This window comes from Natrix helvetica (genome assembly GCF_964273705.1).
Source record: "Natrix helvetica genome assembly, chromosome: 5".
In the NCBI taxonomy this organism is placed as follows: Eukaryota; Metazoa; Chordata; class Lepidosauria; order Squamata; family Natricidae; genus Natrix; species Natrix helvetica.
Genome location: NC_138551.1, coordinates 5890008 through 5917957, shown reverse-complemented (window position 1 = coordinate 5917957; position 27950 = coordinate 5890008). Strand labels below are relative to the sequence as shown.

The 27950-nt window shown below is 43.2% G+C and overlaps 1 protein-coding gene across 1 annotated transcript; it reads right to left on the bottom strand.

Moving 5' to 3' along the window:
• Positions 1 to 1487: 1487 nt before the first annotated feature.
• On the bottom strand, positions 1488 to 27558 carry LOC309393792 (cytochrome P450 2J5-like; the record flags this gene model as incomplete). The annotated part of the gene is made up of 9 exons (XM_081956289.1): positions 1488 to 1776; positions 5371 to 5512; positions 10716 to 10903; positions 14569 to 14710; positions 17465 to 17641; positions 18981 to 19141; positions 21878 to 22027; positions 23478 to 23640; positions 27541 to 27558. The coding sequence occupies 9 exons, from the start codon at positions 27556 to 27558 to the stop codon at positions 1586 to 1588; spliced, it is 1332 nt and encodes a 443-aa protein (XP_081812415.1). The 3' UTR covers positions 1488 to 1585.
• Between the last annotated feature and the right edge of the window lie 392 nt (positions 27559 to 27950).

Below are 27950 nucleotides of genomic sequence, written 5' to 3'. Positions count from 1 at the left end.
TCCGTAGCCAATAATATGCCACGAAGGTGTTTTGGAAATCGCCAAGTCTGGATCGAAACACTGCAAGCGTGGATACCCGGCCCGAACTGGTTCATAGGGAGTCACTGCAGATGGTGTGAACTCCACCTCCCTTTAAGCCAGGGGAGTCAAACTCAATTTCATTGAGGACCACATCAGGGTTGTGTTTGACCTAGGGTGGAGGGAGAGGGTAGGCGTGGCCAGCTTGACATCACTCATGTCAGGAGACGCCTTTGGTGGCCCGAGCGCTCTGCCAGAGAAAATGGGCTCCCAAGCTCCGTTTTCAGCTGCGACAGCCTCCTGCAAGCCTCTGTCAGTGAAAAGGGATTCCCAAGCTCCATTTTTGGCTGAAATGGCTTCCTGCAACCCTCTGCCAGTGAAAGCATATACGGGAGGGCTACATGCCTGAAGAAGAGTGGGGAAAGACGAGGCTTGACACAAAGAGGAACGTCCAACTCTATTTTATTCACAAGAAGCAATGACAAGTAATACAGGAGAGAATCTCCGTTCCTTAGCCTGACAGCTATTTATACAAAGAGCTGTCAGGCCGAAGGACCAATCAGAGAAGCGGATCAGCCCGCCTTCAGCCATGCTGCGCCTGATTGGCTAAGGCGCAGCATGGCTGTTGCTGGCTGACAACAGAGGGAATCCCCGGTCGTATGTCGGGGAGGAAAGGAATATAACACTCAAGCACTCAAAGCGCTCCAAAAATCCCATCCATCCCTCTCCATCGGTTCCGAAGGGAGCGAACGGGGGAAGCGAAGACATTGCGGCTTGAAGTTGTGCGGCTCGGGGAGCTAAACTCAAGCGGCTGTGTGAAGAGGTCGGGTTCCGTCAGGGTCGTCGCCTCAGGAGTATCCCACCTTCGTCGCCAGTGAAGAAGAGTGGGGAAAGACGAGGCTTGACACAAAGAGGAACGTCCAACTCTATTTTATTCACAAGAAGCAATGACAAGTAATACAGGAGAGAATCTCCGTTCCTTAGCCTGACAGCTATTTATACAAAGAGCTGTCAGGCCGAAGGACCAATCAGAGAAGCGGATCAGCCCGCCTTCAGCCATGCTGCGCCTGATTGGCTAAGGCGCAGCATGGCTGTTGCTGGCTGACAACAGAGGGAATCCCCGGTCGTATGTCGGGGAGGAAAGGAATATAACAATGCCCTCCCGAGCTCCATTTTTGCTGGCAGAGGCACTGCGGGCCGGTCCTTCACTGTTTCCACGGCAGTCCTGAAGGCCAGATCTAAGCACCCCGCAGCCCAAATCCAGCCTGCAGGCCTTGAGTTTGACACCCCTGCTTTAAGCTCCCCAGCTACAGCAAAGTGAAAGCATGCAAACTATGCGGCCCACGATGCCTCCCCCCTCCCAGAATGGCAGCATTCCGATATGGACCTGACACCAATCCTGAGAGATGCTGAGAGGAGTTTTTCAGCAAGGTCTGAAGATTGATGGATTGATTCAACTATTGGTTCATTCAGGAAGATCTCGAAGGTGACTGATCCTACAAACGTATTGAACAAAGGAGAGATCATAACATGTAACAAATGATAACTCTCTTGATATTTGTCCATATTATGGTGTCTTGACACGAGGAAGAGCACAAATCTTATAAGGAGCGGGATGCACAGACACGCCTATGGTAGATTTTTCACTCAGTTTTTCCACACCTTCTGGTGGCTCCAACCTAAATTGCCTCAGCAGCCTGGTAAAAATGTTGAAGAATTCAGTCTTTGCCAGGAGTTTCCCCAAGCAGGCCCGAGCTCCTGGACAAAAAGAAAGAAATGAATCAGCAATAATCCATTTTGCCTATCCATTAACTACTGTATTTTTCGGAGTACAAGACGCACCTTTTTCCCTCAAAAAAGAGGCTGAAAATCTGGGTGCATCTTATATACTGAATACAGCATTTTCTGCCTGCTGAAACCCCACCCCCTTCACCAAAATGGCTGTGCAGAGCCTTTAGGAGCCTTATAGAGTGCTCCTGGGGGCTGGGGAGGGCAGAAATGAGCGAAAAAATGGGCCGTTTTGCTCTATTTTGCCCATCCCCTCAGGAGCACTCTATAAGCCTCCTAAAGGCTATGCATGCCCTTTTTTTGACAAAAAAACCTGGCCCATTTTCGTGAAAAACAGGCCAATTTTTTGCTCATTTTTGCCCCCACCCCACCCCCCAGGAGCACTCTACAAGCCTCCTAAAGGCTATTCACGCCATTTTGTGAAGAAAAACGAGCCCGTTTTTGTGGGAAATGGGCCATTTTTGGGAGGTCTACAGAGTGCAAAAACTTTTTTTTTAATTTGCCTCTTCAAAATCTTGGTGCATCTTGACTTCAAAATATTCTGATTCCCCTTTATTTTTAAGTTCAAGAGTGAGCCTATCTGCTTCTGCACAGGCAACACTTTTCTGATTATATCTAGCTCTGATGGTGTATTTTCTTTTTTCCAATATTGTGCATAAGTTATGCACGCCGCAGTTAGTACATGTATAATTAGATAAAGTGTATCTTTCTTAAACCCCTCCGGTATTATACCTAGGAGAAAGTTTTCTGGTTTAAACAAGATTTGGTCTCCCACCATTTGTTCTAACCATGATTGAATCATTTTCCAATATTTTTTTGCCTCATTGCATGTCCACCACATATGATAAAAAGTGCCTGGTGTTTTTTTACACTTCCAACAATTTGGAGCCAGATTTTTAAACATTTTGGAGAGCCGTGCTGGGGGGAGATGCCATCTGTAGAACATCTTATAAAGATTTTCTTTATACGCCATAGCCATTGTTCGTTTTTGATTAAGTATCCAAAGTTTTTCCCACTTAGCCAATTCCACATTATAACCGAAATTTTTCGCCCAGGCGACCATAGTTTCTTTGACATGTTCCTCCTCTAGCTTATATTCCAACAAAAATCTATACAATACTTTGATCAGCCTGTTTTCTGTCTGTATCAAAAGTTTATCTAATATTGTGTAATATTTGGCAATACCTTCCTTCTTCCTATCCTGTGGAAACCTTGATTGTATCTGTAAGTAGAACCACCATTCTACTTGTACCCCTTGTGATGCCAATTCTAATCTAGTTTTGATCTCCCCCTGTCAGTTCAATCACTCTTTATATGTAACTATATTTTCCATATTAATTAAATTTGGGTGTATGTATGCTTCCATAGTAGATAGCCAAATGGGTGTTTTATGATTGGTATAAGACAAGGTGACAAGACTGGAACAAACTGTATATATTGTGATTGGACAGAAGGATAGACAATGTATTAAGTAGGGTAATAGTTAATGGTTGAGACTAGCTGTATATAATGTGAATGTATGGTCATTTCGACTTTGCGGTACTGCATCGGTGCAGCTTATACGCTGAAAAATATGGTATTTGCTCCACTTTGCAATGTTTGTGTGAATTTGAATTATTTTTTAATAATTCAAGTGTGTGTGTGTGTGTGTGTGTGTGTGTGTGTATGTGTGTTACAACCCCTGGTATGCCCAGGTTCAAATCCCAGTAAGGGTATGGCTAGCTGATGAGAGCTAAATAGCTTGAAATAGATCTATACTAGTCTCCCTTTATTTATTTATCAGCACAAATACAACACACACACACACACACACACACACACACACACACACACACATACCCCTGGTATGCCCAACCCAGGTTCAAATCCCAGTAAGGGTATGGCTAGCTGATGAGAGCTAAATAGCTTGAAATACATCTATACTATTTATTTATCAGCACAAATGCAAAACACACACACACACACACACACACACATATATATATATAAAAGAATTTGATGAATCTCTGCCCCTAAACTCATTTTTTCATACCAAGTTTGTCTTCCTATTGTACCTCCTACCCTATTTCACCTGAGTGAACTGGCCATGATTAGAAATATTAGCTCAGTAGGTGCATTGCAGAATCTCTCTGTTTTATTGACTTCAGCTGACATCTGCTGGTAACTGTTTATAACTACAATCCCCTTTTTCTGCCTAGCTCTTTTTTTTTTTTTTTTTACTTTCTAATGACTGCACGTAAATTCCGAGGAGAGAAACTAGGACAGGTATTTTTATAACTAGGAAAGTATTTTTTCCAAAAAAAATAAAGGAGTCAGCTAAAGAGAGTGTAGTCCAAATATAAGGTGCAAGGAAACACACTGCCAGAGAGGAAAAGATGGCATAGGAATGAGAAAAGCAGTTTAAAAAAAGAAAGAGTCGCAAATGGTGCCCCAGCCTCTCAGCCAGTGGTGGGTGCCTACCAGAAATGGCGACTAGTAGGGATGCAGAACCGGTACGGACAGCATGCGCACCATGCTCCCGAACCAGTTCCCCAGTCGCTGCACCATCTTTTTAAAAACATTTTTAATGTTCTTTTTACAGGCCATTGCGCACTGCACAAATTGCATGCGCACCGAACCGGCAGTAATGCCAGCAGAAGCCCACCACTGCTCCCAGTTGATCACGGCCTGTGGCTTTGCTGCCTCCCGGGTGATTGGCTGGGTCTTTTTTTGTTGCCCTGCACAGGAGAACAGAGCTTGGAAAACAGGTTAGTGAGGGAAATGAGTTTGCTCTGGGATGGAGTGGGAATGGGGATGTTTGCATGATCCTTACTCTGGAGTGGGGTGGGAATGGGGATTTTGTATTAAGATTGCTCCTAAGTAAGTAGGAATACCTTCATGCTGAATAATACTTTCATTGTTCTTATGTAAGTATTTGTGTACCTCTTTTATTGTTTTGTGTAGCTCTTTTATTGTTTATATTTAAGTATTAAATGCCCGAAATAATAAACTACCTTTTTGTATATCTTTTTTTTTTTAGGCAACGAAGTGATGTCGAGTTAGCCATGCCCACCCAGTCACATGACCATCCAGCCATGCCAACCCAGCCAGTCATTAGGGCAGAGAACCGGTTGTTAAAAAATTTGAAGTCCACCGCTGGTCATAAGGGTGAACAACTGTGAGGGCATTACAGTAGTCATAACTTTGAAACCAGGTCATAACTAGCTCTTGGGCAGTCCTGTAGGAGATAACTAGGCTAAGCCTAAAGGCGGGGTCAAATGCATCATCTGTTTGGAGACCCTGTGCCCTCAAAAGAGTCCACACACACACCCTGAAGTCTATTGACTCTCATCTGGTGCCAATTTGCATTGATTGTTAGTAGTTCAGATTTTTGTATATAGGTTGCATGGAATAAACTTGCAATGCGTTTGAACTCTATTCTGGCTCCTGTGTTTTTGTGCCTGAAACGTCCACTGTAAATTCAAATGGTTGCAAAGTGAGCAGGTATAACATTTCCTTCTCAATATAGCCCTCTTCGTAAGTTAAGCATCATTTGGCAATCGCAATTACTTTTCTAAGAATTACCTGCTCCAAAGGGAAGAAATGCTTCATTTTCCACAAAATGTCCTTCCTTGTCCAGAAAATGATTTGGATTGAACTCTCCAGGTGTTTCCCAGTGTTCAGGATCCAAAAGAACGGAACGTAAGTCTGGAAAAATGACAGCACCCTGTAAAGAACAAATTAACATACTGAAACATCTAGACAAACCCAACTGTTTCTGGTGTTGGAAGAAATTTCCTCCCTTTTCAGACATTGAGAAGAAATGGATACAGAAGCCAGCTGCCAGAAAGTGGAATTCTTTTAATGTAGGAAGGTAAGAAGAAAAATGTGACACAGCTCAAGTGTTCCTGGCTTGCAAACAAGATTGGGATTGGGATTCTGAGACTTTTATGCTTAATTCCCCTTTGAAGCTCCTGCAGCTTAATGGGTTTTGTTGTGTTTCTGATTGCTCAGGGTTTTTGTTTCCCTACTTTAAGGGGTTAATCCTATCCGGACTTTTGTGTTTTCTTGTCTTAAGTGTTAATTCTGTCAGGGGGCAGGAAGAGGGAGTTTTGGTTTTGCCTTGGTGAGTTATTTTTAGCCTGATTCCTTAAATATTTTCAGGGTCTGCTTTGTTATTTCTTTTTTTTTCAAGACAAACACAACATATCCTCCTTTACATACTGTAGAAAGTGTATCAGTTGGTTTCCACAAAGCTTATGTGCATCTCTTCCACAGTCAACAAACATACTTCATATTAATTCAAATATTTTAACTCAGATATTTATACATGTTACCATCATCATACCTCCATTTTCATTTGACTATAATTGTTTAAACGTCCTTCATCATAGAATATACCAAGATTTAATGCATAACCACATACTGGCATTTCATTTACTATTTCTAAAATCCTCCAATAACACTGAATCTTTATATCCTATTCTAGCTAAACATCCATAATATTCAATAACAAAATTTTCTAATCCTTCTTTCCAAATCATTATTTGCAATTTACATCCAATTTCCTTATGTTGTACCCATACCTCTATATATGTTATTATCATTATCCCTCCTTTATTTAACTATATCCTGTATCATAACATTTTCCCCCTAATATTCAAAACTTGATTATATCTAACTTAGTTCTTTTTTATTAACCTTTATATACAATCCAAAAGGATTTCTAATCTTCCTTTCATGGGTACCATTCAACATTCATATCCAATTATTACTTATCATAACACTACACATTTTATACATTATTATCATCATCAATTATTTATTTAACTATATCTATTGTCACTAAATTTCACTAAGTTTAGCTATTTTTAAGTTATACTCTTCCATCTATCAACCTGTATCTTTCCAGTAACAAAACAGTCTCATATCTTCTGCTATTTGTGGTATCAGTCCTCTAATCATCTCTTTAATCAACTTTGTATGGACTCCTCTTAGCAACTCTTTGCTTATGAAATCTCTCATGTAATTTCGATGCCCTTCTTCTGTTTCCTTAATCAGTTTATCTTTGATTGTCGGTGGTGTTATCAAAACTATTGCTAATAAGATTTATCTCTTTAAATCCATACATTCTTTTATTTTTTCTTCTTCTGTATCTTGCCATCTGGGGTAGGTTTCCCCTCCATTTAATTCCTCTTTCAGTATTCTACTCTTTCCATTTTCAGAGACAAACCAATCACCATAAATATCAGCAATTTTAATTTCGTTATATTCATTTTTCTCTTTGATTTTTTGAATTTTAACTGCCACTTTATCCATTTGATGAACATCTTCAAATTCTCCATCATATCTTGCTGTTAAATGCACTAAGTCATCCAACTTCTTCTCTATCCTCTCACGTGTATTTGATACTTTCTGTATTTCTGATAATATCTTTTGCAGACTTAAAACTTCTTTCTCCTGTTGAAATTGCACCATTATCTCCAGCTAATAAACACTGCTCTTCTAGCTTAGAAGGTTTTAACAAAGATTAAATATCGATTCACAATAATCATTTCATTTTCACCTTTCTCTGGTTAGAAATACTTCAAAGGAACATCTATGTGCTTTTCTTCTTATCACTCTCTATAATCAAGCAGTAAGACCTTGAAGTGTCAAGCCAAGATAATCAGTGAAAGAAAATAAAGTGTTTTGTTTCCAATACACAAAGCTCTAGCCTCCGAAGTAGCAGTGTTATTGTTACAATGTTGCAGTTTTTTTAAATATCTTTTTTGTATTTCAAGTTGAAAAGAAAGTCCAATTCTTAAATGAGTTAGAAAAACACCCACAGTAATGAAAGAGAAGAATTTTCGACCATAGGTTACAAAGAGTAATGAAAAAAAAAAAATAGAATAAGGCTTAATCCATTCATCTTAAAAGTCTTACATAAACTCCATCCATGAAGATAGCATTAAAAAAAAAGATAACCCACTGTCAAAAACCATTCCAAATTTAACTCCGCTGCTTATTTATTCTGTTCTCCAATTTGAATTTATTTTAAGTTTTTTATAGGCAGTCACTTTTAACACGGTAAAAATTCCTCACCAGCTGGAAACACTTTCTCTTTCCATATCCTTCTGTTTTGGGAGCCTCCCCGACTTCATCAGCCTTGGCTGGATTTTTTGTCACCAGCTTGAAGACCTTCTCTTGGATCGATCAGGGACTTTGCAATGTCCCTGAGATCAGCAAGACATATTCTTCCTGTTCACCATCTCTGAGGGATGGTTTTGGTCCATTTGGACCACCCAGTGGCAAAAGTGTCGACTGTGATCTCAGAGCATTGAGATCGCACGTCATGTCGTCGCAACTTTGGCTCCTCCCTCTGCTTTGTTATTTCTAATAATAGCTTTTGACAGTCTGCCCAGACTTGCAATTATCTCCTGAGTACTTGCCTCAGGGTCTTTCTCTCTTTAAGGAAAAAAGGCTGTTTTTATTTTCTGTACTGTTTTAGGGGTTCTTAACACTGTCTGTTTGGGGTATACTTCCCACACTGGCTATCCCATTTTTGTTCCTTATGTTATTGAACTTCATATACATTTAATTTCGAACACAGTAGATCAGAAGATATAGTAGATTTTGGAATTAACAAATGTAACCTGTTCAGATTCAATCCCTTTGTAGCAGATGCATCTACTAAATGTAGATTCAGTAGAAACAAGTTAAATAATATGCCTTGTTATATAATTATGCAAAAGAGATCAATTTAGATTTGGCAAATGTAACTAGTTAATTAAGCATACATTATTGCATTATTTTCGTGTTGTTCATTTCTATTTTAAATCCATTTTTTTTCCCGATGTGATTTCCTTTACCCTTAGGACTAAAAGTATTTATATAAACATTTAATTTATAATTACATTCATTTAACTGTTTGTACTTGCTTAAGTATACATTTATTTAATTACATGCTTATACTTAAGTATATATTTATACCAGTGACGTGCGGTTAGGTTTATGACTAGTGAGGCTGGTGACGTCATCAAACCACGTGGTTGCTCCGATCGCACGGGCACAGCCCAAACGGAGAAGTTTCTTTTCTCAGAAATGTCAGAAAGGGACAGACAGGCTGCCGCAGCTCCACTGAAAAGACATTTCTGAAAAGAGAAACTTCTCCTTTCTCCTCCTTTCCCCCCCCCCCTTCTAGCACTGATGATGTTACCTAGGCATTTTTTGCATCGGGCGAGCCCGGAATCCTTGCAAGGGGAATGGGACCACGTGTGCAGGCAGCTCCTCAGCAGCTCAGAGCCTCAGATTAGCACAGCCGCGATCCCCTTCCCCTGCACAAGTGGTCCCATTCCCCTCCTTCCTAACCCAACATGAAGGGGATCGCGGCTGCGCTGATCTGAGGCTGGCATTGAGAAGCCACCTGCACACGTGGTCCCATTCCCTTTGCAAGGATCCCAGGCTCGCCCGATGCAAAAAAATGCCTAGGTAACATCATCAGTGCTAGAAGGGAATGGGCAGGGAGAAGGAGGAGAAAGGAGAAGTTTCTCTTCTCAGAAATGTCAGAAAGGGGCAGGCAGGCTGCCGCAGCTCCACTAAAAAGACATTTCTGAGAAGAGAAACTTCTCCTTTCTCCTCCTTCTCCCTGCCCATTCCCTTCTAGCACTGATGATGTTACCTAGGCATTTTTTGCATCGGGCGAGCCCGGGATCCTTGCAAGGGGAATGGGACCACATGTGCAGGGGAAGGGGATCGCTGCTGTGCTAATCTGAGGTTCTGCGCTGCTGAGGAGCCGCCTGCACACGTGGTCCCATTCCCCTTGCAAGGATCCCGGGCTCTCCCGATGCAAAAAATGCCTAGGTAACATCATCAGTGCTAGAAGGGGGGGAAGGAGGAGAAAGGAGAAGTTTCTCTTCTCAGAAATGTCAGAAAGGGACAGACAGGCTGCCGCAGCTCCACTCAGAAGACATTTCTGAGAAGAGAAACTTCTCCTTTCTCCTCCTTCCCCCACCCCTTCTAGCACTGATGATGTTACCTAGGCGTTTTTTACATCGGGCGAGCCCGGGATCCTTGCAAGGGGAATGGGACCACGTGTGCAGGTGGCTCCTCAGCACACAGCCTCAGATTAGCACAGCCTCGATCCCCTTCCCCTGCACACGTGGTCCCATTCCCCTCCTTCCTGAGCCAACATGAAGGGGACCGCGGCTGCGCTGATTGAGGCTGGAGCTAAGGAGCCTCCTGCACACGTGGTCCCATTCCCCTTGCAAGGATCCCGGGCTTGCCCGATGCAAAAAATGGTGAGATCAGCACACTTGGGGCTGCTGCTGAGATGTCCAGGGAGGCTAAACCAAGCTGCGTGCCACTCCCAGCCACTTTCACGGCTTCCCGGAGTATTTTTTTTTTTATTTTCATGATGAGAGCGGTGAGGCTCTGCCTCCCCTGCTTCCCCTGACTGCACGTCACTGATTTATACCATTTCACTTTCTTTCTCCAAACTAGGGAAGGATCTTTTGAAGTTTCTCATTAAGGCTCATCACGTACAGATAATTTTTTTTTTTTTGAAGGATCGTAATTCACTCTGACAAGGGATGCAGTGGCTCAGTGGCTAAGACGCTGAGCTTGTCAATCAGAATTGGCGGTTTGAATCCCTAGCGCCACATAACGGAGGGAGCTCCCGTTACTTGTCCCAGCTTCTGTCAACCTATCAGTTCGAAAGCACGTAAAAAATGCAAATAGAAAAATAGGAACCACCTCCCTTAGATAGCCTCACTGCTATCTAGCAATGCCCACCCATGCCAGCAAAAGGGGCATACTGACTTAGGGTTCATACAACGCACTAAGCCCAAAGTAAATAAATCAGAAAATGGGAGCTCAGTCATAGAATTCCTGCATGGGAATAGAGCTCATACCCTGCAGATCCAGCCATTCAGAAAATCTAAAATCTATACCTTGGGAATGAGAAAACCATTCAGCTCAACATTCTGTATACATTGCCTGGGAAGACCAAATAGGAAGGGATATTTTTTTCGCATGATCTCGTGAATGACTGCATTGGTGAAAGGCACTTCTTTCTGGTCTTGGTAAGAGATTGAGGGCAAAGAACCAAAAACTTCATCCATCTCCTTGTGAACTTTATCTGAAGAAAAAAAAAGGTGAAAACATGAATTTTATTTCACATCCATTCTGTTTACTTCCAAAAAGAAATAACATGAAGATTGAGAGATACTAATCCATATATGACTTGGTATGATTGCCATTCTGAATAAGGGGGAAACCTGAATATTAATTGACCTATAGTGTAAAATAAATAAAGATTCAACAATTGAATTGACCCCCGATTTAGAGGCAAGACAAGTCTTGGACTTAGATTCTATTTCATTTTAGCTTGTTTTGAGATCATAGATGATAGATATAAAGAGATAGATGGTAGATAATAGAGATAGATAGATAGATAGATAGATAGATAGATAGATAGATAGATAGATAGATAGATAGAATGAGAGAGAGATGGGTGGGTGGGTGGGTGGGTGGATGGGATGGGATAGGATAGAATAGGATAGAGTTAGATGATAGATGATAGATGATAGATGATAGATGATAGATGATAGATGATAGATGATAGATGGTAGATGGTAGATGGTAGATGATAGATGGTAGATGATAGATGATAGATGATAGATGATAGATGATAGATGATAGATGATAGATGGTAGATGGTAGATGGTAGATGGTAGATGGTAGATGGTAGATGATAGATGATAGATGCAGTGACATGCGGTGAGCTTTATGGCTGGTGAGGCTGGTGACGTCATCAGCGTGAGCCGCGGTCCCCTTCATGTTGACTCAGGAAGGAGGGGAATGGGACCACGTCAGCCTCCCTCCTGCGCACGTCCCATTCCCCGCCTTCCTGAGTCAACATGAAGGGGACCACGGAGCGCTCCCATTCCCAACCACGTGTGCAGAAGGCTCCTCAGCGCCTTTTCCCTTTTCCCTTTTTTTTTAATTTTCATGATGAGAGTGGTGCGGCTCTGCCTCCCCTGCCTCCCCTGACCGCACGTCCCTGGATAGATGATAGATGTTAGATGATAGATGATAGCTAGAGATGAAAGAGGTAGAAGGAGGGAGAGAGAGAGTTTGAATGGACCTTGGAGGTCTTCTAGTTCAATCCCCTGCTCAAGCAGGATAATTTATACCATTTCAGACAAATGACCATCCAATCTCTTGTGGTTGCTAAGATAGATACTAGTAGTTGCTAAGTCATGATGTGACATGACATTCTTTCTCCATATTTTTATATTTATATATCAGGATATATATCTTTGCCTGTATCGTTGTGCTTCTTTTCTTTCCACTTCCTTTGAGTTCTCTGTTTCTTTTTTTCCTTTTTTAATTAAAGTTTTTATTTCATTTTAATATAAATAATCCATCTTCCATTAAACAGTGTGTCATTATTTTGTGCAAATAATTAAAATTTGCAATCATATTCATTATTTAATCTATTCCTAGCTTAATTCCAATACCTTAAATGTCTAATATTATAACAATCCTCTTCATGATGTATTTAACTCTATTAATTATGTTAACTCTATCGGTACATTTTCTATATTTTACACAACTCCTTTTACTTCTAATTCTTATATTTATTCTCTAACCATCAATAAAATGATTCCCATATAGTCTAATAACCAGTTTTTTCTTTCTCTTTAATTGCCGGTGTTAATCCGTTCATTTCTGCACATTCTAATATTTTCCTGATCACCTTCTCCTCTGTAAGCATCTCTTCATTTTTCCTGTTTCTCCATCTTTCTTCAAAAATATCAGGATATGTAGCTTGTGAACCATTTTTCTTTTCGCTCTGCTCTTTTTAAGGTAAGGAAGATGCTCTGCAGTTTTTTTCCCCCAGTTTTGAGGGCAAGCTTTTGTTGTATTTCTTATTAGAGAGAGGGAAAACAATTATTTAAGCCGCATTTTTTTATTTGATGTGACTCGTGCTGTCATTGGGACAACTTCTACTCCACAGCTGGAATTGTCCTTTTTTCTGTTTAACTTTGCCCAGTGGTCACTCGGGGGGGGGGGGATGATCTACAATTGAGCCAAGAGAAAACAGATTATCTAGATTGCTTTTTAATAAGCATTAGTCCATAGGACTATCAATTAATGTGGATTTTGGAACATTAACAAAGAATTAAGGGTCCAGATGGATTTGGAATTATAATTTTTAATTAATTAGAAGAATCTTTCTGTTTAAAATGGTAATTGGTGGAGAAGGGGAGACCATTATGAATGTGAGAATGAGATATCAAAGATTTGACACTAGAGGGAGACAGAAGATAATCAATCCTTACATTATAATAATAAATTCTAATAAATCCTTAATACCAATTGAGACAAATGGTTGTCCAATCTCTTCTTGAAAACCTCCAGTGTTGGAGCATTCACAACTTATGGAGGCAACTTCTGTTCCACTGATTCATTGTTCTAACTATCAGGAAATTTCTCCTCAGTTCTAAGTTGCTTCTCTCCTTGATTAGTTTCCACCCATTGCTTCTTCTGCTGCCCTCAGGTGCCTTGGAGAATAGCTTGACTCCCTCTTCTTTGTGGCAACCTCTGAGATATTGGAATAATGCTATCATGTCTCCCCTAGTCCTTCTTTCTCTTAAGCTAAACATACCCAGTTCCTGCAACCGTTCTTCATATGTTTTAGTCTCCAGTCCCCTAATCCTCTTTGTTGCTCTTCTCTGTACCCTTTCTAGAGTCTCCACATCTTTTCTACATCGTGGTGACCAAAACTGAATGCAGTATTCCAAGTGTGGCCTTACCAAAGCATTATAAAGTGGTATTAACACTTCACGTGATCTTGATTCTCTCCCTCTGTTGATGCAGCCTAGAACAATGTTGGCTTTTTTGGCAGCTGCTGCACACGGCTGGCTCCTATTTAAATGGTTGTCCACTAGGACTCCAAGGTCCCTTTCACAGTTACTCCTATTGAGCCAGGTACCACCTATATTGTACCTGTGCATTTCATTTTTCTTGCCTAAATGTAGAACCTTACCCTTTTCACCATTGAATTTCATTTTATTAGATAGTTCCCAATGTTCAAGTTCGTCAAGATCCTTCTGTATCTTTAGCCTACCTTCTGGAGTGTTGAATAGGTTGACCCTCTCTTTCTGCAGTCAAAGGTGATCAACGGAATTGCCATTTTCTTGCGGCTGTGTTCTGTTACTCCCCACGGTGCAATGGGGCCGGGCGTCCACCACATGCATGCGCGCATGCGTACTTACCACCCACGATGCTCTAACTACTCGGCGGAGTGTCATGCAGGCGCCGTATGCTCTGTGTGCATGCGCGGAAGCCCCAATCGGCTCAAATACAGGAAAGGAGGGCGGGCGGAAGGGTGGGGCCTCCAAAGCACCATACCGGAACAGTACCTGGTGCTTCCAGCAGGCACCGGTACGCCCGTACCGGGGTGTACCGGGGCATACCGGTCATATCCCACCACCGCTGCCCACCCTAATACCCAATTCATTACTGATCTGTGTTGCGCCGTAGCTGGCAAGATCTGCTGTTGCAGCCAATCATGTAAAAAGAATATTTTTCTTAGGTGGAGGCAGTCTAGATGTAAATCCTCTGAGAAAGAAAGCTGCTCTATTTCAGGGGTCTCCGACCTTGGCAACTTTGACTTCAACTCTGGGAGTTAAAGTCCTCCAGGCTTAAAGTTGTCAAGGTCAGAGACCCCGGCTCTATTTCATTCCACAACTAATAAACCCTGTTCATTTCCACTAGTGCTGCCATTTGTCTTACCTTGTATCTCCAAATTGTTTGCCATGAGAAGCATTGCCCATATCAGGGAGGCGTAAGTTGTGTCTGTCCCAGCAATAAAGAGGTCAGTGATGCAGTGAGCCAAGTTATCTTCATTGTAAGTGGAATTGGGATCATCCTTCCTCTATAGTTATTAATAAGAAGAAGGAAATGTCATTTATAGGCATTTTCCTACAGCTACCAAAGCCACTTCAAACAAGCCTGTTCCTATATTAGTTCATGAACCCTCTTGCCTGGGGAGAATGAGGCAGTAGTCCACACTATCAGGATGCCACAAGGTTGCAAAGGGTAAATATAAAAAGTGGGACCTGATTATTGAGCGAATACCCTATTGCAGTGACCACCAACCTTTTGAGCGTCCAGGGACTGGAGCTGTGGAGAGAGACTCTTCCATGGACTTGATGGGCCATGGTTTCATATGCTATGCCTGCATCCCACAGATGGGATTTCATTTGTTTGCACAGCCTGGTTTCTGGCATGCTGAGGCCCAGTGCCAGTCCGTGGACCAGGAGTTGAGGTCCATGGTCCTGCTTTGGGAAAGTTTGTTTCCTTACCTTTCCAGCTTGATGGACTGGCAGTGAGGGCAATGGGGGTTAAATGGGATATATTTCATGCGCACTCTGCCACCACTTCTGTGGCCAGTTCTGAATGGGCTGCGGAGCAGGGATTGAGGACCCCTGCTCTACAATAGTGCTTCCCAAACTTGGCCCCTTATGGATCAGTGGACTTCAATTCCCAGAATTCCCCAGTAAAGCTGGGGAAGAAGAAACACTTCTTTCTTCCATCCATTGAGAAAACCGGTGTGGTGCTACAGATTGACACCCCCCCCCCCCCCCCAAAGTGCTGCAAGCCACAGAGAATTTCAGACAGAGAAACTACGGTAGAGTTAAGCTCCCATGAATTCAGACAACAAAGGGGAAAGAGGCAACAAATTCGGAGTGCATGGGTACATTTAGGAGGGCATGCTGTTTTCAAGTCTGGCTTATCTGTATTTCCTAGTAAAGTACATGGAAAAATCCCACTGGCAGGAATATCAGTTTAGGGTTAGGGATAGGCCTGCATGAATTAAGATAGCAAAATGGCCATTGCCACTAAATTCAGAGCATCACTATGCTTAGGAGGTCACTGACTTTTCGAGTCTGCCTTATCTGTATTTCCTAGTAAAGTACATGGGAAAATCCCATTGGTGGGAAAATCCACTTAGGGTTATGGTTAGGCCTCCATGAATTTGGACAGAAAAATGGATGTCGGCAATGAATTCAGAGTGCATGGGTATGTTTAGGAGGGCACTGACTTTTTGATTCTGGCTTATCTGTATTTCCTGGTAAAATATGTGGAAAAATCCCATTGGCAGGTAAATCCACTTAGGGTTAGTGTTAGGCCTCCATGAATTGGGGTAGCAAATTGGACATCACAATGAGTTCAGAGCCCATGGATAAGTTTACGAGGGCAAAATCCCATTTTTCACACTGCAATATCCCTTTGATCAGGTGATCAAAATTCAGACGTTTGACCGCTGACCCATATTTGTGACAGTTGCAGTGTCCCAGGGTCATTTCTTCGACAAGCAAAGCCAATGGGGAAGCCCGTTTAACAACCATGTTACTAACAATACCTGCAGTGATTCACTTAGTAACTGTGGCTAGAAAGATCGTAAAGTAGGGCAAAACTCAATTAACAAATGTTTCGCTTAGCAATAGAAATGTGTGGCTCAACTGGGACTCCTCAAAGGAGATACATCTAACAAGACTCAGAAGAAGGGCCTTCTCCATGGTGGCTCCCTCCAGAACATCACATCTCCGAAGATTAGACCATCTCCCACTCTAACACTCTTTGGGAAGGCCCTGAAGATGTGACTCTGCCAGCAGGCCTGGGGAACTCGGAGCGGATTGGATCCCATTAAATGGTTGTTATGAATGTGTGTTGTCGCCGTTGTGGGGAGGTTATTTATTTTATTGTTTTTCTTTTTATTTCACATTGTCCTTTTAAGTCTCTGTAAGCTACCTAGTGATGTAATTGCTCAGTGGCTAAGATGCTGAGCTTATCGATCAGAAAGGTCAGCAGTTCGGAGGTTCGAATCCCTAAAGCCACGTAAGGGAGTGAGCTCCCGCGACTTGTCCCAGCTTCTGGCAACTTAGCAGTTCGAAAGCATGTTTAGAAATGCGAATAAAGAAATAGGAACCACCTTTGGTGGGAAGGTCACAGCGTTCCGTGCGCCTTCGGCATTGAGTCATGCCGGCCACATGACCACGGAGACATCTTCAGACAGCGCTGGCTCTTCGGCTTTGAAACGGAGAGGAGCACCGCCCCCTAGAGTCGGGAACGACTAGCATATATATGCGAGGGGAACCTTTACCTTTACCTTAAGCTGCCCTGAGTCGCCCTGTGCGAGCAAGCGGCAATATACATTTTCTAAAGAAATTGTGGTCAAAGACTACCTGTAACAACCCCTACAGAAGATACGCTCTATAACCGTGAGGGCAAACCTATGGCACATGTTCACACACACAGTTGCCAGCTGCTCTTCTAGTTTCCAGTGCACACATGCATGCCGGCTGCCGCAGCTCCATAAAACAGCCTGAAAACGGTCAGAAAAATAGTCCCCAAAAAAGATCCAAAAAACTAGCCTGAAAACATGTGCCAGCCAGCTGGTCTGGTGCTCCGGTGTGCGTGAAGTCCAGCTGGCCAGTATGCATGCGAGTGCTGGAAACTCAAAGACCAGCTGGCTGGTACGCGCATGTGCACCAGCCCTCTGGCCTTCAGGTTTCAGGCGCTCTGGCACACACGCATGCACACACGTTCCAGTTTGGGCACTCAGCGCCGAAAAGGTTTGTCATCACGGCTCTATAATGAGTAGGAGCGGTGTAGCAAGACTCACTTTCTCCATTTGCAACAGATAAAAATCAATGAAATCCTGTGGTTCGTGCAAGTTCTGGTTCTCCTTATGCAATGCGATCTCCTTCCTGGCAAAGGATACGATACTCTCCAGAGCAGACAGGGCAGTCTGGTGAGGGCCTGGCAGATGCTTCATGATGTGCGGGAAACCCTCATAGAGCTATCAAAGAGAAACAGAGTAAGCGAGAGAGAGAGAGAGAGAGAGAGAGAGATGTCCATGGAGATTTTCCATCATTTAGGTCATTGCTGTCCCCAAGAGGCAACTGATCTTTCTTGGTTTTTTTTCCTTTTGCAAACGTTTTGCTTCTCATCCAAGAAGCTCCTTCGGCTCTGACTGTAAGGTGGGGAGTGAAAAGATTGATACTCTTTGCAGACAGCTGGCTGATCTTTTAAAGACGGGAATGTCCACATTTTGGACAGAGAGGACTTCAGATTGGAAAGAGAGGTCAAATAAATGGTGTAGGGTTTCAAGTCTGGGGAGGGAAGGTCTGGCCACCAGCAAAGGACTTCCACAGACTTGCTTTGCTGAGCACGGGGCGACGGGCGGTAGTTTGCGGGGCGGCGCCGCCAGCAAAGGACTTCCCCGGACTTACTTTACTGAGCATGGGGCGACGGGCGCTAGTTTCCTGCCTAAGCAGGGGGTTGGACTCCAAGATTCCTTCCAACTATTCTATTCTATTCTATTCTAGCCATCTATATCAAAACAGAACAGCCCTCTGTCAACAGAGGGGGAGGGATACAACATCATCTATCTCCAATCAAAACAGTCCTTTCAACAGTTCCCAGAAGGCTCCACACCCATTTGCACCAATCAGGTGACCCTGAGGACACAGATCAACCTCCAGGTGGCCTCAGCGACCCTCTAAAAAGGATGCAAATGACCAGATGCGTGCAAGGAATATAAATCCTTCCATTCCCCACCATCCAGTCATAGCAGAAGAAGAGGCTTGATCTGAAGAGGCCCAGTGCTATTATATCTTCTTTTAAATAGCAGAGAATAACGTATACTTCCAGAAAGCACATCAATTTTAACAGCATCTATACAAGTATAGTCTGAAATATAACACTACAAACAGTGTACATTGTCTGTACTGTTTGCTGTTTGTTGCAAGGAGGCAACTTGCTGGGAGGCAGAAGCAGATTTTTTCCCCCTTGTTTTCCTCCACAAAAGCTAGGTGCGTTTTATACTTCGGAGCGTCTTATTTGCTGAAAAATACAGTAGGTCTTTGACGGAAGGCAGATTACTAGCAATTGTTTTTTCTGCAATTCTAATTATCCATTGAAGTCTATGTTTGTCTTGTTTGGCTGCAGAGCAATCAAACCAAAAGTAAGGATCAACTTACTTCAACTGGTACAATATTACTGTTTATTATCATTCAAGAATGGCCCATATTTAACTGAGATGGGTTTCTTTTAAAACACCATCATTGTTCTAGAAAATCGGAAATTAAGTAACTCAGATGGGTAGGAGAAGGAAAAGCAAGGATACTACAACTTACTATGTAGAAGAGACTCCCTCCAAATTTTAAGGCGATCGAAATGGCTTCCATCAGCTCCAGGAAGTCCTTATCGTCGATAGAGAAACGATGTCCGAAAGCTACAGCACAAATCACACTGCACACCAATCTCATGATGGGTAGCGATGGGTCAAATGGCTGGCCTGAAAACAAAAGAATTTGTGTTTATATTCACATTAATTCTGCCTTTCCGGGTTATATCAAATACAGGTAGTCTTCAACTTACGACCATAAGGGAGCCCCAAATTTCTGTTGCTAAGCGAGACATTTGTTAACTGAGTTCTGCCCCATTTGGCAACCTTTCTTGCCACTGTTGTTAAGGGAATCGCTGTGGTTGTTAAGCAAGTAACATGGTTGTTAAGTGAATCCAGCTTTCCGATTGACTTTACTTATTAGAAAGTCACAAAAAGCTGATTCTGGGATGTGCAGCCATCATAAATATTTTGAGGGGGCAAATAATCCTTATCTAGGCCTTCGCTTCTTGATTGGTGCCTACTGAGCTGTTATTTCTGGGCAAGCTGTATTGTATTAATCTATTTAAGATTAATCTATTTAAAATCATTGTGTTGAATACTAATGTGTCTTTCAAAAATTGCAACCTGCAAGTCTGTTGAAATAGTATTTTGCAAGGATGTCTCAACACTGCTGTTAGCCGAGTTTGCATGCAGTGAACTAAGATCATGAGAAAAGAGAAATTATAAGGTTGTAACGCAAGTAAAAATACCAATGTTGTGACACTGTGGCTAGAGGAAGAGAGAACTGCCTCAGTTGCTGGGACAATGTGGCAGATTTTTGAGAATCATGGGCTTTGTGGTTTTAAGGTATATAATAGCATGTTGGACAGTGAGTGGGGGGCCAAGGCCTCAAGCTGTTGTTGTTGACTGCTTGACTAATTGACCCTCATTACAATGTGATGTAAGTGTTTATTGATTGATATCAGTGGTGAGTTGCAGGCGGTACGCCCCTGTACGGGGGTACCGGACCCTGCCCGGAGCACGGGATACTGTTTCAGTATGGTGCTCCAAAGGGCCGACCCACTTACCTGAGCTCCTTACCGGTCTTTTAAGTCTTTGGCGCTTCCGCGCACATGCACGGTGCATACAGCACCTGCACAACACTCCACTGAGCAGCTGGAGCATCGCAGAGGCTCGCGGAAGCAATAAGATGCATGCATGTGCTGTGCGTGTGTGCGCACGCATTGTGCGCATCCATGTGGATGCCGCCGGGCCTGAACCCACCACTGGTTGATATGCTCCAAATTTAAATAAAACTCTGAATCTTAAAGTGAGATGATTGCTGTGTCCTATCTTTTCAATTTATAATAATTGCAGCTATGTGTTGTGGCCCGCCAGCAGAGCTGGCAGCAGATTCGGACAGTGAGGAGGGTTGGGGAGGAACATGGGCCAGTCCTGGAGTCTGGGGAAAGCTCTGAGGAGGCCTCTGTGTCAGAGGCAGAGAGGGGGTCAGGGCCATCTGACAGTTATCAGCTGCCTTCAGAGTCAGACATCAGTGAGGCAGACAAACAGCTGCAGCTTTTCCCAGTGTGTGCATGCGCAGAGTTGCCAGACGAAGGGAACAGCTAAAGAACAGGGGTTGACTTGGGAGTAAAGCCACAGGTGGACGATGGATGGCCCCTCCCAGAGGAAATAAAAGAGGGACAAAAGGGGAGTGGAGTTTGCAGGAGACCATTAGTTCGCTTCATTGGTTCGTGACTCTCCGAGGCTCCTTGCCAGGTTCTGCAGAGATCGGCCTGGCAGCCCTCCAAGCCAGATAAGGTCTGTGACTGTAAATCCTCCCTCGAAAGACTTTGCTGGATGTGAATGAGCAGAATTCACAGTCAATGAATAAAAGGGAGGTTTGTCGGGACAAGGAGTTTGCTTCATGCTCTTGGGAAGCCTAGTTCAGAATACTATGCTCATAATCAGATTTTTTCCCTGATAATATGAACCAGTTGCCAAGCGTTCAAATTTTGATGACGTAACCTTGGAGATACTGCAATGATCATAAATATGAAAAACAATCATGTCATTTTTTTAATGCCATTATAAAGTTGAATGGTCACTAAACTAACAGGTGTTACCTCGGGGACTTCATGTAAAGAAGAAAATTTAGTATCTTTACTTATAATTATTAGCTAAGTTAAACTTGCTGTTGAGAGTAGAGAAGTCATGAACTCTAGCATAAGTGATTTACAACCATTTTTCACACTTACAACCATTGCAGCATCCCGATGGCCACATAATCAAAATTCAGATGCTCGGCAACTGACTCATACTTACGACGGTTGCAGTCTCCCAGGCCACATGATCGTCTTTTGCGACCTTCTCACCACCAAAGTCAACGAGGAAGCCAGATTGACTTAACAACTATGTTACTAATTTAACAGCTGCAGTGATTCGCTTAAAAACTATGGCAATAAATGCTGTAAAATGGGGGAAACCCTGTTAACAGATGTCTCACTTAGCTATGAAAAATTGGGGTTGCCAGCAATTTGGAGTGGCGAGGAGTTGTGGGGCACCAAGTTGTCCCCACGTCAAGTTAGCTGATGAGACTTGTTTCATCCCGACCCAACCATTCAGAGTAAGCCACACCCAGTGAGTGCCGTTGAGTTGGCCATGCCCACAGCATATCCACCATGCCACACCCACCCAGCCATTCCCACCTGTCCATTGTGAGTTGTCATAGTTTTACATGCAGCTGGCCCTTTGAGGGCTGATGCAGCCCTCAATGAGATTGAGTTTGACACCCCTGGTGTAGGGTCTCCTGCTTGAGCAGGGGGTTGGACTAGAAGACCTCCAAGGTCCCTTCCTATTCTCTTACACTGTTATTCTGTCCGTGCAGTTATACTCAAGTCAACATCACCTCAGATTGTCACATACCCTTTGTCTCAGCAAAGAATTCCATAAGCTGTTGAGCCTCCTCTTGGATCTGCGATTCCATGCCTTTATTCCCCACTCCCAATTTCCTCATGGTAACAATACCGAACTGTCTTTGCTGCTCCCAGGTGTGACCATTTGAAAAGACAATACCTGATACCACCGAGACAGAAAGAGATATTAGCGTTCACAAAAATGTAAAATTAATCAGACTGACAGCCTTCCAAATGTCTCTCGGTACTCAATGGCTTAGAAACTCGTTGAATTTGCTACTCGATGCATTTTGATGTGAAAAGTTTGCCATGGTATTCCTCGTTTGTCTGGTATGCCATGCACAAGCTAGAACCTGTTGGTGTTGGCTGCTTTGTGACTCCCCTACATTTTCCCTTAGGGAAAAAAATTGTTTAGTACTCATTGAGCCTCCCATAACCAATTCATGATGATTACTCAGAGCCAAAAAAGCCAATGCAATCCTAAATTGCATTAACAGAGGGATACCATCAAGATCAAGTGTAAGACCACACTTAGAGTACTGCATCCAGTTTTGGTCACCAGACTATTTACAATTGATGGAAACTGAACAATAAGAGATTCAACCTAGAAATAAGGAAGAACTTTCTGACAGTGAGAACAATCAACCAATGGAACAGAACTTCAGAAGTTGTGGTGGCTGTGACAACCAGCCACTCTCAAACTCCTCCTATTTATTTCCCAGCCAGGGACGGGCTGGCTATCGTCTGTATCTGCCTTTCCCTGAGAGCCAGCTTAGTGCTTTTCTTTGCTCTCCTCTCCTCTCCTCTCCTCCCTACACATACATGCATCTGGGATGGGCCCAGAGGTGATATTAACTTCCCTTCCCTACCGGTTCGCAAATGTGAGCGCATGTATGCACTTTTTTGGGCGCTTTGCCCAAAAAAGGGGCTTAAATGGGATGCCATAGGTGGGTGGGCAGAGCTGCCTGCGATTTCTGCTACCGGTTTGAGTGAACCGATCAGAATCAGCAGAATACCACCTCTGGATGGGCCCCATCTGTTCCTCCCCCTCACTTAGCTCAGGCCCCGAAGGCATCAACATCTCTCCCTGGGGGAGGACAAATGGCCCTGTCTCTGACGCTGTTTCCTTATCAGAGCCTTCCAAAGCCTCCGAAGCTTGCCCAAATTCTCCCTCCACGTCCTCCTCATCCAACGCTGCTGCTTTCTCTGCTGGCAGCTGATGGGCCACAACACAACATTTGATTTATCCTTCTTCTCATGGGAACATCCTATCACCTCCCTTCATCTTTTGGCAGTCTTGCAAAATCTGATAAACAGATGATACAATACTCTGTGCTTCACAAGAGAGTTGGCAAATCCAGAGCAAAGGGTAATCTTGGAGTTGCGGGCAGATAAGAAAAGAGGGTTTATTCCTTGGGAAAAGGAAGGTTCAGTCCTTTCCAACTGCCAGATATTTTAATCCAAACTTTGGACTGTTGGCCACATTGATTTTTGACCCCAATCTTAACAGGACAGCACTTAATGACTCCGCCCCGAGTCCTGTCTAGGAAAGGGCGCGGTTTATAAATAAAAGTTTACTTACTTACTTACTTACTATAGCTATGACTTACCCCTTTTTTGAGTGGAAGCTAAAACAAAAGGGGTGATCGGGCGATCCGCAAAGGCTTCTGAATGGTCAATCAGTCCTTCTTTCACAGCTTGGTATCCAGAGAGGATTATAATATGATAAGGGCCTCCCCACAGAGAATAGATCTTCCCATATCGCTTGGCCAGCTGCAGTTTGGAAGATGGGACAAAAATGGTTTACTGTATACTTTTCTTTTTTTTAAAAAAAAAGGAGAATATATGTTAAGATTAAAGGTGTTTATTGAAATGAAATTACTAATACCATCAACATAAAATGGAGCTTGCTCAGAGGCTGAAATACACCATGTAAGTGAGATGAAGAGTGTGGAAGAGAGGAGAGAGGTAAGGGGAAGAAGAGAGGGATAGGAGAGAGGGCAGAGGGGGAGGAAGAGGGGGAGAGAAAGAAGGAGTGGAAAGAGGAGAGAGGAGAAGGAGAAAGGAAGGGGAAATAGGTAAGGGAAGGATGACAGAGGGAAGAAAGGAGGTAGGGAGGGGGAGGAGAGAGGGAGAAGAAAGTGATGGATAAGGTACAAATATGGTGTATGGAGAGCAAAAGAGCCAATAGTAGTTCTTGGGGGTTGATGGTAAGACAAATTGACATAAATATTTATTACAAAATAGTGTTGGGTAACAGTATACATGTGGCTATTGGTATGAAAATGAAAAAAAAATAAAAAACTTTATTATTTTAAAAAAAAAAACCCATCTTTTTTACATCATTGTGACCAAAACTGAATGCAGTACTGAAAGTGTGGTCTTACTACAGCATTATAAAGTGGTATTAACCCTTCACGTGATCTTGATTCTATCCCTCGGTTGAGGCAGCCTAGAACTGTGTTGGCTTTTTTGTCAGCTGCTGCCCACGGCTGGCTCCTATTTATATGGTTGTCCACTAGGACTCCAAGATCCTTCTCGCAGTTACTACTATTGAACATGGTACCACCTATATTATATCTGTGCATTTGGCATTTCTTACCTAAATGTAGAATGTCATTCTTTTTTTCACCATTGAATTTCATTTTGTTAGGTTGCATCCAATGTTCAAGTCTGTCAAGATCCTTCTGTACCTTAAGCCTAACTTCTGCAGTGTGGCTATTCCTGCCAACTTGGTGTTGTCTGCAAATTTGATGAGTTCCCCATCTACAGAGCCAGTGGTGCAGTGGTTAGAGTGCAGTACTGCAGGCCACTTCTGCTGACTGCCGACTGGCTGCAATTTGGCAGTTCATATCTCACCAGGCTCAAGGCTGACTCAACCTTTCATTCTTCTGAGGTGGGTAAAATGGGGACCCAGATTGTTGGGGACAACAGGCTGACTCTGTAAACCGCTTAGAGAGGCCTGTAAAAGCACTGTGAAGTGGTATATAAGTCTAAGTGCTATTGCTATTGCTACCCCCTCATCCAAATCATTGGTGAAGATGTTGAAGAGTACACGGCCTACAACAGCCTTGGAGTACCCCACTGCATATTTCTCTCCATATAGATATAGTTCCATTGAGGACTACACGTTGAGTGTTATGGTGGTGATGCTGGCTAAGCCACATTTTTCTATCTTATCAAATAGTAAAGTTGTGGTCTAATTTATCAAATGTCTTACTGAAGTCCAAGTAAGTTATAGCCACAGCATTCCTCTGATCCACTAATTTTGTCACTTTGTCAAAGAATGCAATAAGATTTGTCTGGCATGATCTGTTTTTGACAAACCCATGTTGGCTTTTGGTTATGACCTGCGTTTGCTGATTCATTGCTTTAATATCTTTTCCAGAATCTTCTCAGGTATTGAGGTCAGGCTGATAGGTCTGTAGTTTCCTGGGTCTATTCCATTTGCGGATTTCATCCCACCAAGTTTCTGTAATGGCAACAACATCATATATTGGCCCTATTTCTTTAAATTCCTAATTCACCCTGTTTATTCTTCATACTTGGTATATAGACATTAGTGTCCTTTTTAACTAACCCTGTGTTTATTTTCTATATAACCTGTTTTGTGCCAGAGTTGCCCTACTTCATTACCATCTATTTGATTAGTGCAGATGGTATGGCACTCACTATCAAAAGCTTGATTTTCCTTGACAGCAAGTTTGATACTCTTACCTGCACAAACATCTATATTGCATGCACTGATAACCCTATTAGTTTTAGGCTGCTGGGATTAGAAAGGTTCTGTTTCAATTAACTGTCTGTCCCCATTGTTTAATTTAAATCAGGCATGTCCAAAGTCTGGCCCAGGGGCCAATTGCAGTCCGTTTTCAAATTTCGAGCAGCCCGCAGCTTCTTCTCCCTGCCGGCTCAGCTGTCACTCATCCCTGCCAGCCAGCGTTTTTTCCTTCGCCGCACAGCGGTTCCCGCAGCTGTCCCCTGCTTCCCATCCACAGCTGGCTGAGCACCGCCTTCAAGGGTGGTGGTTATATTTCACCAGAAGATGGCGGTGGAGCTGAATCATCATTTTCGTCACATGACCCTTGTGACACAAGGCTTGTGTGCCCATTTCTAAAATGGCGACTGTAACTAAAAAAAAGGAAGGTTGACAGCGAGGGATGCTGCGTGACATCTTGCGCATCAAAACCACTGTTTTTGAGCCAGACCTGGCCCATATAATGGAGTCGAGATCTCAGTATCACCCTTCACATTAGTGCAGTTAAGTTATTTGTTTAGTCTTTCATAAAATAGTTCATTTCAATTTAATACAATACAATACAATAGCAGAGTTGGAAGGGACCTTGGAGGTCTTCTAGTCCACCCCCTGCTTAGGCAGGAAACCTTATACCGTTTCAGACAAATGGCTATCCAACATCTTCTTAAAGACTTCCAGTGTTGGGGCATTCACAACTTCTGGAGGCAATTTCTGTTCCACTGATTAATTGTTCTAACTGTCAGGAAATTCCTCCTCAGTTCTAAGTTGCTTCTCTCCTTGATTAGTTTCCACCCATTGCTCCTTATACAATACAATAAAGACTTCCAGTGTTGGGGCATTCACAACTTTTGGAGGCAACTTCTGTTCCAGTGTTAATGGTTCAAAGAATGTCAGGCTGAATGATCGGCCGCGCACATTTTCACCTCACCAAATCTGGCCCTCCTGGCAAAAAGTTTGGACACCCCTGGTTTAAATGTTTCTCCAGAAAAAATCCATGAATTTAATTTAACTCATTTCCTTTCTCTGATGGAGGCAAGCCATCAGTTTGGACCAGCTGCAGACATCGTGATTAATAACAACCAAAGCCTTCTGCTTTACACCACGCCATACAGATGTAGAACAGCGTGAATATTACAGTCCTTGCTGACATTCTTGGCTATCTTAAAAATACGCCTCTTCTCCCTGCCGGCAGTAGCACCCGGCAGACACCTCTTTCAAAACCTCGGCATCGTTTCCTAACTTGACATCCCTTACCACTGAATCACCAACCAGAAGGTGGCTTCTGTTTTTAGAGACTTTGCTTTTCTTGCATGACTGATGTGTAATACCCAGTTAACACTTTCCCCTATCTGAAACTATGGTAGTTCTTTGTCTCGTACCACCATCTCCTACTCATCTGAGTTATCAAGCTCCCACAAGCTGGGATCTCTCTCCTCGCTCTCTTAAAATTTACATGAAACCTCTGGGTGAGGTCATTCGCCAGAATGGGGTTGGGTGTTGTTGTGTATATAGTTTTCCCTCTGGTCCGCTACGCTAGGGGGCGCTGTGCTAAGCGCTGATTGGCTGACTGCTCTGACAGCGGCATATATAAAGGCTGTCAGAGCAGAGCTCAGCTGTTGCCTGTTAGCAAAGCGCATGTATTGTGAATTGCCGCGTTGGCAACCTGTTAGCAATAAACTGTTAGCATTCTGTTAAGTCCTGGCTCGCCTCCATTTGTCCACCTGCGTTCTCCGCAAGATAGAACATTGGCAACGAGGATGGGATCCTCTGGAGGAGCCCAGGCAGAGCTGTGAGTCACTAACCACGAGCTGAAGTCACTGAGAGCTGATTTCCCTCAGGGAATTACTCGATGAGAGGTCGAGTGAGTCACTGTCCATCGTATACTATTTTGGCTGATAATCAACAGAAGAAGTTACCTCAGAGATGGCATCCATGAATACGTTTGCCGCTTTCAACGCGGCTACAGAGACTTGGGTATCATATATTTCACGTTTTGAATGCTACTTAGAAGCCAACGGCTTCACAGACTTAACTGAGCAGCGAAAAAAGGCTTGTTTTTTAAATTTGTGTAGCACAGAGATGTTTAATTTGGCTGAAACCTTAGTTGCCCCACTCTCTGTCCACGATATAACCTGGGACGCGTTAATGACTAGATTAAAGAATCATTACGCCCCATCGCTCTCCCGCACCACACGAAGATTTGCCTTTTACCGTAGGGTTCAGCGAGAGGGTGAATCTATTAATGATTACGTGGCTGCGTTACGAGCCGCAGCTGTCCATTGTAGGTTTAGAGACCTAGATGAAGTGTTAACAGATCAGATTGTGG